This window comes from Petaurus breviceps, unplaced genomic scaffold (genome assembly GCF_028583685.1).
Source record: "Petaurus breviceps papuanus isolate PSGF00001 unplaced genomic scaffold, PetGlider_PUasm1.0 172, whole genome shotgun sequence".
NCBI classification, from domain to species: Eukaryota; Metazoa; Chordata; class Mammalia; order Diprotodontia; family Petauridae; genus Petaurus; species Petaurus breviceps.
The window spans coordinates 3626324-3639815 of record NW_027185755.1 but is presented as its reverse complement, the minus strand read 5'-3'; the positions used below and the strand labels follow the sequence as shown (position 1 = coordinate 3639815).

The window sequence follows — 13492 nt, the reverse complement described above, 5'->3', positions numbered from 1 at the left end:
GGAAACAGCAAGATGTAAAGTGAATTTACAGAATATTAGGAAGAATGTGATTTGGGCCCAGAATATAGTGTAAAATGTTGTCATCCAAGAAATGCATAATCAGAAAAAATGGTGGGCTGGTCCCTTAACAAGAACAAGTGAAAATGGGTGGATAGTCTGAGGGCTACACGTGTACACACTGACAGGTCAAGAATGAAAAAAAAAGTATATACTATGCGCTAGGCATCCTGGGAGCTTTGCCTTCAGTAAGGATCTGATGAAATGAACAAATAAAGCATTTGTTTAACACTAGGACCAAAGCACTATGCTGAGTGCCAGGGACAAAGTCAGAAAAGATAGTTTCTTCTCTCAAGTTCACATTGTTGCCTGGTCCCTTCCTAACCCTTCCTCTAAAAGCAAGCACTCAACCAAGTTCTGAAGAAGAGGTGATTCTCAAAGTGAGTCCTTCCCATTTGTGGAGGTGGGGTGATTTTACACTCACCATGCTTGAATAACCACTTCCTAATTCATCTTTATTGAAGATGCTCTGACATGACTTGTCCCTCCCCAACAACCCCTTGACCAGACCCTACCCTACCTCCTCCACTATTTACTATCCTTTTGGCAAAAGATATTAACAAACAGTCTCTAAAAGAACAACTATTAACAACCAGGCGAAGGAGGACTACAAATTACTATGAGAAATGTAAATTGAAATGTTCCTGAGGTTGTGGCTCTCACCCAGAAAACCGGCAAAGATGATAAAAAGATGGGAAGCCAATGTGGGAGGGGTTGCAGAACAGGTGCACTAATACTTTTTTTGGTGGCGCTTCAAATCCGTCCAACCATTAGGGAAAACTATTTGGAACTACACTAAGAAGATAACTACAACATTCAGAATAAAAATCCCACTCCTTGGCATTGTATTTCAAGATCAAAGATAGGATAAAGCTAATACACATCAAAATATTTATAGCAGCACTGTTTACAATAGAAAAGAACTGGAAACAAAGTAGACAGTCATCAATTAGGGAATTGCAAAATAAATTGTGGAACATTTGTGTAATGTCCAACTGCACCACAAGAAACAATATGAAAAATAACAGAGAAGCAAGCGAAGATGTGTGCTATTCTCTGCCTCTTATTCACTCCAGATTCCAGAACATAAGGGATTGTAGTGGATTTAAGCAAGGTCCCTTCTAATAAATTCTTAGGTAGGCCCTTTCTCTCTGGGACTCGGCTTTAATATCTATAAATGTGGGTATTAGATGAGATGATCTCTGATGCCTCTTTCAGCAATAAATCTAAGGTTGGTTGGTTTCTGTTATCCCACTTAGGAGTATCTGTTTGGTTTTTGTATTCCTTTGTGATAGGATCCCCAGACACTAGCAAGAGAAGAGCAAGAATTAGGATCAGTCGCTAATACCTTCTGCAAGAAATGCTCTCTTGATTAGCTCCACCCAACCTTATTTTTTTTTCCCTAGAGGTTATAAAACTTGGCAGCCATTCTCCCTTGGCCTGTGGGGGATGTCCCCAATTCCCCACCAGCAGTGCTACCACTACCACATAAGAGTGGAATCTACTCAAAGATAGGCTCTATTATCCTCAGACCAAAAGCTCTTAAACACCAACTAAACCAGGGTGCCCAGAGATCTCCAGAACAGCAATTGGGGTATCAGGACAAGAAAAATGCAGAACAGAGAAGAAAGGAATGGCCTTCAGCATTACCTGGGGGCAAACCAAGGTCTAAACTACTGAGGTAGAGGCTAGTCCAGCCTGCTTGGGGTGCTGTGTGCACATGTGCTCTCCCTGATACTGGATAAACCCTAGAGAAGACAGGTATATGAACACCTTGTTCATGCCCACTCTTAGGAGAAAGCCTACTAGGCAAAGTAATCTGAACTACTTTATTCATGAACAGATGTCTGGCGGTTGACCTGGAAAGTGTGGATGGATGTCAGTTCAGAAGGTATGAAATAGACTCTGACTCAGGTGGACATGCCCAGGGGTCCAGCCCTACAATGAGGAGGAAGGATGGCCTGGGAAGTAAACCAGGATGAGGAAGGGAAAGTCTGGGTATGGCCTTTCAGGAGATAAATATGTAGGGAGTGGTGGGTGGGCAGAGGGTATAGGTCTTGCTAAGTTCCAGATATTCAGGAATCTGGGTAGCAAAAGGAGATGAGAGTCCAAGGTGGGTCCAGGTTGGCTCTAGATACCCAGGAACGTCGAAGGGCCCAAGGTCCCAGACGCAGATGTCCAAGCAGAGACTGAATGAGCACTACGTGAACATGTGGGGCAGGGGAATCCTTGGGTGGACAGGTCAGGACTAGGTGTCCAGACGGCACATCGGGCTGTTGTACACCATCTGCAAGTTCACTTTGTGTCCCACCAATTCTCGGATGTTGCTGATGCCATACTTGATCATAGTGGGTCTAGGGGAGAAGAGAAGAGGGTTAGGGATTAATGGACCCATTGTGATTCTGAGTCACAGACACCCACACATATACATGCACAGAACTTCTCTCAGTCCCTCATAATCACACTCGGTCTCACTTTGGTCACACCAGCCCTACAACCATAAATCTTCAGTCACACAATTGTAGCTCCCATTTACAGAATCTGTAGTTTCTCAATCACACACTTACCTCTCCAGGGAAAGTCCCCAGGCAATGACAGACACGCCCTCAGGCAGCCCCATGGGCAGCAGCATCTCTGGCCTGAAGACCCCCGAGTTCCCCACTTCCACCCACTTCTTCAGACCTGGGGAGAACAGAAGGTGAAGTTCCAGTGAGAAAGCCTCTCTCCTTCCCACCCCCCAAGGAATCCCCAACACCTAGAAAACTCCAGGGAATTTAATGGCTCCCATCATCCTCACAGGCTGCCCAGCACTTGAGGCCTACAAGATGCTTTCTTGAACACACAGACTCCCTAGGTCTGGACTATCTTAGAGGTATGGTGAGTACTTGTGCTTCCCACTCTCTCCACCTTCCCTGCCCCCAGCCTCACCCAGCACATGTGTGGGGAAAGCCCTGTGCCAGTTCCTGCCCATCTGTCTGTCTCTGCTCCCAGAGACATGTCTATCTTTTCTCTTGTCTCTTGCTAGTCCTGTTCTTCCCCTCATGACTCCCCCTCCAAATCTGCTTACCTTGATGGTAGCTGAAGATCTCCATGCTGGGCTCAGTGTAGGGGTTGTAGGCTGGCTTGAAGCGCAAGTTCATGAGGCCTGGGGAGCAGAAGAATGGGAAAGGATGTGCTAACTAGCCTTGCAGCCCCTCCCCAAAAGACTGGTCTTTGTGGAAGGGGACTCTCTGTTGCTGCCTATGCCATATTCCCTTCCACCCTACTGGGAATGCCTCCTACCAAGTTTAGTGAAGAACTCTTTGAGGATGCCCATAAGGTGGCCCAGGGTGAGGCCATAGTCGGCTACTACACCCTCAATCTGGTGGAACTCAGCCAGGTGGGTGGCATCCAACGTCTCATTACGGAAAACCCGGTCAATGGAGAAGTACTTGGCTGGGGAGAAGGGCTTCTATAAAGACAGGAGGAAGATTAGACTGATGAATGGATGGGAGTAGCACTTAAGAAACCAGATGGATAGACAGGGAAGGGAACTGGTCAAGACACAGGGACAGAGAGATAGAGAGACAGAAAAAAGAGGGTCAGAGAGACCAGCCACAGGAAAAGACTGTACTGGGCACATAAACGAGATGCATTTATAACTTTGGCAAGGATTATTTCATACATTCTGTTCCTGCTGTGCTTTTATTCAAATGGTCAATTTGGCTCCTGAGGGAAACTCTATCCAGGCATTCCCTCTGGACTCCTGATTCTGACTGACCAGGCCTGGGCAGTCCACAAGCACAGCAGGAACAATGCCAATTACAGGGTAAGGTGGTAGTGGACTTTAACATGACCAGCTGGGTGTTGCTACAGTTTCTCTAAAACAGGCCACTGAAGACATTCTACCAGTGATCACCGGTTTGTTGGCTTTTGCGGCAGCTGGCCTTGAGACCTAACTGAGATGAAGTCAACTGTCTCTAGGGATGGGAAGCTGGTGTCCCAAGAAACCACTGGCCTGGAGATGAGAGCAGTCACCTCATACAGATGTTATAAGCAATATATCCTTAACGTATTGATGACTTTCCAATGGCATCTGATCCGATATCTGTTCTGTGAGTGAGTGTGTGTGCGCACGCACGTGTACCTGCATCTGTGCATACTCCCAACATGTCCATACATACACACGAATGGGCTCAATTTTGAATTTTTTGAGTCCAAAAAAATGCTGCTTGGACTTAAAATCAAGTTCACTGGTTACTTTCTATACCAGAAACCTAAGAATCGATGAACTGAGACAAAGAGAGTTAAAGAGAAGTGAGCTAACATGGGGAATGGGGTAACCCTGCATACCTGCTGGGCAAGGTGATAGAGTGCCCGGGCACTGGCAGCTGTAGTATGTGTGCGTAGGAGATTTTTCTTGGCCTCCTCCAGCTTCCAGTCATATTTGTATCTGAGGAAAAATTAAAATGAGAGGTGTACCTATTCTTCCTCTGTCTACCCCCCTCTGCAATTTCCACACCATTTGAGCTCTCACCCCTGAGAGCCGTAGCCACCCTGAGAGTGAGTTCGCTTCACACGCTCCAGATAATCCATGGGAAAATCCAGGGCTTCTGCTGGGTCTAGGGGAGAGAGAGATAGCACGAAATAACAAAGAGGCCAGAAGGAGGCTGTAGGAGGAGGAAATGATAATGACAACCACACCTGCCACACAGGGCTGTAAGGTACACAAAGCACTTCATATGTAAGATCTGAATATTATCTCTATTTTATAGACAGCGGAACCAAGGCTCAGAAAGGTTAGTGACTTGTCAGCCAAACAGTGAGTGTCAGAGACAGGGCCGGAGCCCAGGTTTTCTGGAGTCCAACCCTAGCTCTAAGCCATGCTGCTTCTCAGAGGGAAGCTAGAAGGTCCAGGGAAGGAAAAGAAAGGTGCCTGCTGGAGAGAATTCCATAAACGGGCCTGAAAGGTGACAATCAAAGGCTGGAGGCAGGATAAAGAGAGGGTCTGGAGAGTGCTGCCCAGAAAGTCAAGGACTGACCCTTGAGGAAGAAGGTATCATGCTGGTCTCGAGCTGGGTGCTGCTGGGGCTGGAAGAGGGCATCAAAGTTCCAGAAGGAGCTCTCGATGAAGTTGTCAGTTGGCATTTCTGTGAAGCTAGAAGGAGGTACAAGAGTTATCCATGATCCCTGTTAAACTTCATCCCCATAACCCACTAGAAAGATCCGAGATCTCCCCCTTCCCGGACTCACCCCATCTCCAGGAAGATCTGCCGGAACTGTGTGCGAACTTTCATTAGTGGGTGCAGGTGACCACCCTCTGGTAAGACGCCCTTCGATGAGAAATTGTATGCTTTAAATTTCACATCCCGCCAGGAGCCACTGGAAGCAAAAGAACAGTTGACTATGGGTCTGATTTCCACTGGTAGCATGGCCACTCCCTAGCCCAAAGCACATACCTGGAGATCATCTCAGGGCTGAGTTCAGCCTCCTGCTTGGAGATGCTGGTGCTAAAGGCACTCCCTTTGCTCACCCAGTAGGTCTTCAGGGTCCTGAAGCCAGAGAAGGGATGATTTGGTGATATGACCTGGTTAACACAAAGAGCTGCCCCCTGGTGGGGAAACTGAATGCCAGTTACATGTAAATATGGGGAGGGCATGAGAAGAGAGCTAAGCCAAGGAGACAATTTCAGACAGGAATACAGCTGCTGAACAGGGAGATGGGGATAGGGGAAATAGTCACGAAGGACAGCTGAGGGAGTGCTCACACTTCAGACAGTAGCTTCCTCTTCTTCAGCTCATTCTTCTCCTTTTCGCTCAGTCGCTCGGCTTCTCCATGCTGCACCAGCTGCAGTTTTGCCCGCACCAAGTCCTCCACACTGTCTACCTATGCCAGTGTATTATAGTATGTTTGGGGGCATATTCATCTACTAGATAGCAAACTCTATAAGAACAGGGACCATGTCTTATCTAAGCTTGGTATCACCTCAGATGCCCAGCACAGGGCTCAGCACACAGTAGGCACTTTACATTTGTTAAATGAGGCAGCAAGGGCTCCAAGGAAAGTTAGGGGGCAGAAAAAAATAGGGAAGGAGGAACCACAGCAGGATAGAAAGAAGCCCTGATCTCCAGAGAGGCAGAGTTCATAGAGAACCTAGTTCCTATCCTACCCAAACCACAAGGGGCAAGTCAGAGCAGGCTCATCCTTTGCCTTATCCCCAACCCCACCAAGAGAGGAAAGCGTCATACCTCCCTCACCATCCCAGTTATGTTTCTTTTTTTCACCTCCTTCCCACACAGGAAAAAACACCCAGTTTTTTTCACCTCCTTCCTACACAAAAAGACATGTCTCCCCTTCCCACAGGAAGACATATAACCCACCTCGCTCCCCAGAACCATTAGGAATCCAGCCCCACTTACAGCACGGAACACCCGGGGCCCACCAGGTGCATTTTTGTCTACACGGATCCACTTGTTGGACATAGCCTTGCTGAAGCCCACCTTCCCACTAGGCAATTTCTGGGAGAAGACAGAATGATATGATATTCTATAAGTTTTTATTAAGGGACTATAATGAGTAAAGCACTATACTACATGCCAGGGAGTACAAGGATGAAAAGGATCCCTCCCTTCACTAAGCTTACATTGAGATCTAGTATGTAATCTTAGATCTTAGTCTGAGCTAAGGCATAACAATAGTATGGGAAAAGAGATCCGTGGGATCACAGGGGCTCCTATGGTGGCTCAGAGGTGCCTTCAATTCCCCCAGAATGGAGAAGTCAGCTTTCATTCTCCAGCATACAATGGGCAACCACATCTTGCTGCTCCTCCCTGTAAGATATGTCTTGAATTCAGAGAATCACAAATCTAGAGCGAACCTTAGCAAGGATCAAACCCAACCCTTTCATTTTGCAGGTGAGGAAACTAAGCACTAAAAAGGTGCGGTAAGCAAAGGTCACATAGCTATGTCTGCAGGGTCCAGGTCCAGCACTCTAACCAGTCTACTTCCCCTCACTCATAATGGCAGATGCCCAGCTGAGACCCTGGCTACCTTGGCTAGGACCACTGTCATAGCTTCCGGCTGATCTCAAGGCCTTGAGTCTCCTTCCCTCTCCCTTTTCTTCACCCAACCCCCCAAATCATCTTCCAAAATAATCATATCATATTTCTTCTCCAAAGTTATTAGGGAGTCCCTAAAACCACCAGGACAAAACACTAACCATGTAAGCGCCTAACATTTAAGGGTCTTCAAGATCTGGCTACAATGTATCTTTCCAGTACTATAGAATTACTTTGGTTTGAGCATTAAACAATCTAGCCAAGCTCTATTACTATTTCTGAACTTACTTAACTATCTCTCCCTCATTACATTGTTACTTAGTGTTCAATCCCTTCTCAAATTTTCCTAGAACATTATGTTTGGATCCATTAGGCTGTGAGCTCCTTGAGGTCAGGGACTGCCTTTTGCCTCTTTTTGCATGCCCAATACTTATTGCAGTACCTGGCAGATAAGTGCTTAATAACTGTTTACTAATCGATGAATTTCTCCTTTGCTTCCATCACACACTGTACCCCTTATTATGTGTGTGTGCACATGTTCATCTCCCATCCTTTACTCCCCTATGATAACTTTTTGAGAGTAGGAACTATATCTTTTAATCATTATAACGGTCCTTAACTTATTATTTCCAGATTAGACAATGAATGAATATCTACTAAACCAAAGCAACACCAAAAACGAGCCTCCCCTAGGCCCTCTGAGTCAGTTAGTACCATGAGTTCACTCTGCACCAGACCCTCAGGAGGGAGGCTGTGGAAAACTCTGGCCTCATGGCTGCCATCCTGGGCCGTCTCTTGGCCCTCAGGTGTAAGCTCCCATCGTTGGGTAGAACGGAGTTCTGCTTCAATGACCTAGGCCCAGAAAAGAATATGGTTGTCAGGTCCAAGTCTTCCTCCTTAGGCCTATTTCCCCACTCTTTGCATTCATATTCTATCCCAGATCACCTCTTCCCACCCCATTTCCAGGACATAATTACTACTCTCTGTGACCCACCCCCCCATCTCCTCCTTTCCTATGCCTAAATGACCCTTGATCCCATCCCCATTCCTAGTCTCCCATTCCTGAGAGGTGATTCCCTCCTATACACATTTCTACAATCAGACACAGCTCCTCCCAGCCCCATCCCTGGCCCTCCATGCCCAGGCGGCCCCTCCTCCAGCCCCATCCCTGCCCTCTACCCCCAGGACGCGACCCTCCACCTCCAGGATGCGGCTGCTCCTCCTGCCTGGTCCCAGTCCCCTCGGTCCGCCACCTGGCCGCCCTCCAGCCCCACATGGGGCGGCCTCGTTCGTCCTGCCGGCCCCTGCCCAGTTGCATCAGCCGGCTCTAGTTCGCAGACCACCTTACCTCCCCTAGCGCCTGCAGGCTTTTGATGGCGCCCACCACGACCTGGTGCTCCAGGTCCAGCGCGCTCGCCAGCTCCAGGCTGTCCAAGCCTCCATCGCCGCCCTCCAGCCGCTGTAAGAGCAACTGAGCAACCGGCCCGTCAGCCATATCTGCGAAGTGAATATGGGAAGAGACACCCCGGAACCGGAAGCGCCGCCGCCCGGAAGAACGGGGCCCGCCACCTTCAGTGTGGCCAAACGGCTGTGTTCGGCGCGGGACGCCATCTTGGGTGAGTCAGATGTACCAACTCTGGGCCGGGAGGAAGAAGGGTAGGGTCAGTTAAGCCCGAGTGGAAGACAGGCTGAGAGGGGAAGGGCAGCCCTTCCTCGTTGGGTCTTTTGTGCCATGGCCCCTAGCACCGACTTCCTGGGCTGTGCTAAACCCCACGTCCCAAGCCCCGTCTTCGCCCCGCGGCCTGCCAAAGCCCACATTGACCTCTGATCCTGGACCTCCACCTGGTAGTTAAACGGGTCCAAGATATAGGAACCAGCCCCTCTGGGCCATGTGGGCGTGGAGGGAGCCGGCCCTGGACTGCAAGGGGGCCCCACACCCAGACCCTGTTCACAGTAGGCAGGCAGAGAGCCTCAAGGCCAGTACCTGGCGAGAGCCCAGCCTGTGCAAGCCCCTGGGGCAGCAGCAGGTGCCCCACAGAAACCATCCAGGACCCCCGAGCAGAGAGACCACCAGTCTCCATTCCTGCCTAGCGTGGGGGCAGGGTTGGAGGCGGGACAACTGGCTGCCTATCCTGACTCCCAGCTCGTGACATCTGAATGCCTTGGGGCCCCCAGGTTCTCCCCTCCCTTCAATGAAATAATTCCTTTTCTACCCTTGTCACAGAGTCCTTGTGCACTACAGAAATGAGGGTTGTTTCCATTAAAGTTGTCTGGATTCTGATACTTTGAGGGCTTTTAGTTATTACAGACCATTCTTGCTTTAGGTATATTCACATTGGAGATTTGACTTTAGTAAGGAATTTTGAAAGAAATTTTAATGAGGATCTGTCTGAGCTGCTAGCTGCAAAGACTGAAGAAGAAGAAAGGGAAGCTTTGGAACCTGGGGTTGAACCAAAAAGATTTTCCATGAAACAATTTACAGAAGCATTTCATCATTTGAGTGATTTTTTTTTCTTGTATTGAAAAGATGGATCCAACTACTTCTAGATTTTTAAAAGTTCAAAGACTAATTGAGGATAATATTGCTTGCTATCTTCAGATATATGAGGGGGGGGAAAGAGAGCCACTGTCCAAACATCTCTTTATAGTTTCATTAAAAAAAGTTGTTCAGACAGCCCTCAGTAATAAAGGCTAGGTGCAATGGGTGGGAAAGGGGCAATATACTGCACACCTGGTTTTGGTTTGATTGGTTTGGTTTTGGTTAACTTGACTATATAGTACTTTATCATTAATTTTACCTTTCATTTTATAATTCTGTTTATCATGCTACAATATTTAATATATCTGCATTTTAGTTTATTTTATTATATGTAAAGGCATTGTTTTGTGTATACCTTAGATGTAGGGGCAAATTGGCATTATGTAAAAATCAATTTATATAGAGGTCTGTCAAAGAGTCCACTTAACCTAAAGCAAGAACTGCCTGTACTGGCCACCTTCTGTATGCCTGACCCTGTGTTTGATGCTTGGTGGGTCAAGGGAAGGAGAGAATTATGACTGTTAAGACATTTTGTAATTTCTAAAATATTTTCCCACTAAGATCATAGAGCTAGAACTGGAAGGAACCTCAGAGGCCATGGAATCCAACCCTCCTGTTTTATAGGTGAGAAACTAAGGTCCTTGTAATTTCACTTAAAAATCATAGTAGTAATGGGTTGGTAGGGTTCAAAGATTATTTGTGGTCAGTGCCTTGAACATTGTAAGCATTTGTATAATGTTTGTTGAATTGAATTTGATGGATGGGGAAGTAGTCCCAGAGAGAAAGGAGCCAATTAACAAGGTCACACAGCAGAGCTAAGACTAGAACTGAGTTTTGCTCATGCTCAAACTGGGGTCTCTTTATTATAAACACACCCTTCCCATTTATCCCCCATATTGTTAGGGAGACAGGACCTATACTCATAGAGAGTTAACAAGTCTACCTAGTCCTCATTATCTTAATATTTATAATAATGACAACTTACTATTCTGTAGTACTTTAAGTCTACAAAGCACTTTTCTTAGAAAAATCCTGGGATGTAGTCTGTGGAGTTATTCATCATCTGGAAGAGGAATGCTCAGTTATGACCAATGAGGAAATAGAGGCCCAGATTCTTCTGACAACACTGCCTTTGGGTGGGGTTTGAGTCTCTGGGAAGGTCTAAGGAAGATTTCTCCTACCTCTTGCTTTGAAAACTCCACCAGGGCCTTCTAGGTCTTTGGATTCTGCCTTTTGACTGAGTCCAAGTTTTATAGAAAAAATCCTTTTATTAAAGGGATTTGTTCTGTGAAGTTTGGATTCAGTCAAAGGGCTGAATTTGAGGACCTAGAGGGTCACATGTGACCTTGAGATGGAAGGTTCCCCACCCTTGCTCCAGACTCATCCTTTCACACCTATCCTGCAGAACCTGCTGGTTGTGTTGGAATACAGTTTGAATGAAGAGGCCCTGGGGCCATCCCTCCCCCATCCTAGTGACCTTTTTTTTCCGTTTTATCTAAGAGATTCTGCCACTCACTAGTCCAAACTTCTCTTTTCTCTTTTTCTTATCTTTAAGAACTCCCTTCTGTTCTCCTTACCTAGTCCTGGTAAGGAGCTGACTCTTGGACTTACCTGACCACCTGCTCTCTCTTGTCCCACAGCCACTCTTCCTCTTGCACTAATGAGGTTTTTTCCCAAGTTGTTCCCACTCTTGTAATTTACCGTAAATTAATGTAATTTATCCTGGCACAACCCCTTAATGCTGAGTGTGAATTTCTCCACCAAACCCTGAAGCTTCCAACCCCAGGCTAAATTCTCAAAGGCAGCATGTTGCAGTAGAATGTCGAATTTGGATTCAGAAGACCTAGTTAGACACAAATCCTGGACCCATTACCTGTCACCCTTAGTTTCTTCATTTATAAAATGGGTAAATTGGACTAAGGTGACTTCCAGTATTAAATCCTAATAAGACTGAACTACCTTACAGAATGCTTTTACCCAGGACATCACACCCTGTCACTGTCTGAGGATGAGCTCAGAAGTCTGATTGCCAGCCTTAGGTTCTGACAAACTTTTAAGAGACATCTGCCTTAGAGGAACAGGTATGTCTGGCACTGGGCCTCTTTTCTTCTTCCTGTTTACTGGATATAGGGATTGTTTTATTCTGCCTGTTTCCCCAGTGCCTACCAAACAGTAGACAATAAATATTGATTGGTTGATTCTTGAGGGCTCAGCCCAGAACTTGAGGAAAGGAATTATAGCTGTTGCCAGAAGGGGTCCCTCATGGAAGCTAAGTCTTCTTCATTCCCCTCCCAGACCTTATCTTACCAACAGTCTGCCTCTTTTTCCTTTTCTGGCTCCCCAGCCCCCCACTCAACCAGGCCAAGCCGTTTGGGTTACAAAACCATAGCAGTTTGTGGAAGACCACAGTGCCCATTTGCCCCTATCCCCCCAACTACAAAGGCTTCTTGCATAATGGTAGAGGAGCCACACGGAGTGTGAAGGTAGAAAAGGATCCCTTGGTCAGCTCTGCTGGCAGGCTTCTGAAGGTATCTAAAGAAGGAGCCAAGATGTAAAAGTATGACATCAAAACTTGGGGGGGGGGCCCTTCAAATTGCAATTAGATGATCACTAGTCAAAAATATTGTCTGGAGTATTCTTGTTCAAATATGGATTGAATTAGGGCACCTCTGAACTCTAATCCTATTCTAGGAGTTGGGTGAGAGCAACTAATCCAAACCTTCATTTTACACATGAGGAAATTAAGCCCCAAAGAGGGTAGGGAGTTGCCCAAGGTCACAAGGTTCTAAGTACACCTGGGACAGAACTAGCATGGTCATAGAGTCAGGAATTTCCCAACCCAGACAACTTGTGTTTCAGTTTCACCTTGTTACTTTCTATATGGTGGTCTCCAAACAAGCACTTTACTTTCTGTAGCTGTTTCCTAATATGGAAAATGGGTTTCCTTCCATTTGAACTGAGGTCATCTGACTCTAAAACCGAAATTCTATGCACTCAACTAAGTTTTGCCCTGTCCTGCCACAGTCACATAAAACAATCACTCCTCACACTCTCCCCGAGAATCTCCCAGAATCAACCTTCAGACTGAGAGTCTGGTATAAGTCCTAGTTAAGCCAGAGTCTGAAAGCTAAATAACAGTCACACAGCTGGGGCTTAGCTGAGCAGCACCCACGTGGTCACTTATGGTGGTACTGCCCCTTTGTCCACCTAGGATCTGACCTGGCACTATTCACGCTTGTGGGTGGATGGAGCCTTTGGAGCTTGCAGGAAGGCTGGGGATAGTGCCGGTGGCTAGGCATGGGAACCTCCCAGGCCTCATGTAGATGCTGCTAAGGGGAAGGTCCCCTGGGAAGGTACTGCGGGCCAGAAGGACCCCACTGCGGGGGTCTGGCAATAGGAGGGCCCCTTTCCTGAGCTTGAAGGATTCCAGGAGACTCCGGAGAGGGGCCTGGGGAGGGAGTGGGGGGCGGGAGTTGTCCACTTCTCTTCGGCCCACCCCACCTTGACCTTTAAGAAACGGCAAATAAGGAGGGTAAACTGGAGACGGCAGATTGGGGGGGAAAGGATGGAAGAGTCGGACCAGCTTGTCACGTGACTCAAACCGGCTCTTGCTTCCCTCCCCCTTCCAGAAGAGCTGTAGGCGTCCCCCACAACGCGTGGTCGTTCTTCATTGGTTAGTGGCTGCGGCCAATAGAAAGCGGCCATCTGGGAACCCAGCGTTCCGAGGTGCAGCCTAAAGTGCTGCGCCGGCTCGGGGCCAATCGGGAGGGGCCTTGCGGGTCCCGGAGCCAATGGGCAGGTTTAGGGGGCGGGCCCACGGGCCGGGCGGCGTTGGTTTGAGGGGGGCTGGGTATAAAGG

At 47.5% G+C, this 13492-nt stretch overlaps 1 protein-coding gene across 1 annotated transcript; it reads right to left on the bottom strand.

Annotated features, from left to right (window-relative positions):
- Nucleotides 1-1872: 1872 nt before the first annotated feature.
- Nucleotides 1873-8639, bottom strand: FARSA (phenylalanyl-tRNA synthetase subunit alpha). Its single transcript, XM_069082965.1, has 13 exons — nt 8443-8639; nt 7809-7946; nt 6456-6554; nt 5804-5922; nt 5496-5588; nt 5290-5418; nt 5079-5194; nt 4574-4658; nt 4390-4489; nt 3340-3508; nt 3125-3202; nt 2625-2739; nt 1873-2411 (listed from the first exon to the last, which is right to left on the bottom strand). The coding sequence occupies exons 1-13, from the start codon at nt 8587-8589 to the stop codon at nt 2306-2308; spliced, it is 1494 nt and encodes a 497-aa protein (XP_068939066.1). The 5' UTR covers nt 8590-8639; the 3' UTR covers nt 1873-2305.
- Between the last annotated feature and the right edge of the window lie 4853 nt (nt 8640-13492).

Coding starts and splice junctions, on each gene's coding strand:
- FARSA (XM_069082965.1), bottom strand. CDS start 8,589: ATGGCTGACGGGCCGGTTGCTCAGTTGCTCTTACAGCGGCTGGAGGGC. Junction 5,589..5,803: donor AGGAAGCTACTGTCTGAAGT/GTGAGCACTCCC, acceptor CTCTGGCTTCAG/GACCCTGAAGACCTACTGGG. Junction 4,490..4,573: donor GGTGGCTACGGCTCTCAGGG/GTGAGAGCTCAA, acceptor ATTTTTCCTCAG/ATACAAATATGACTGGAAGC.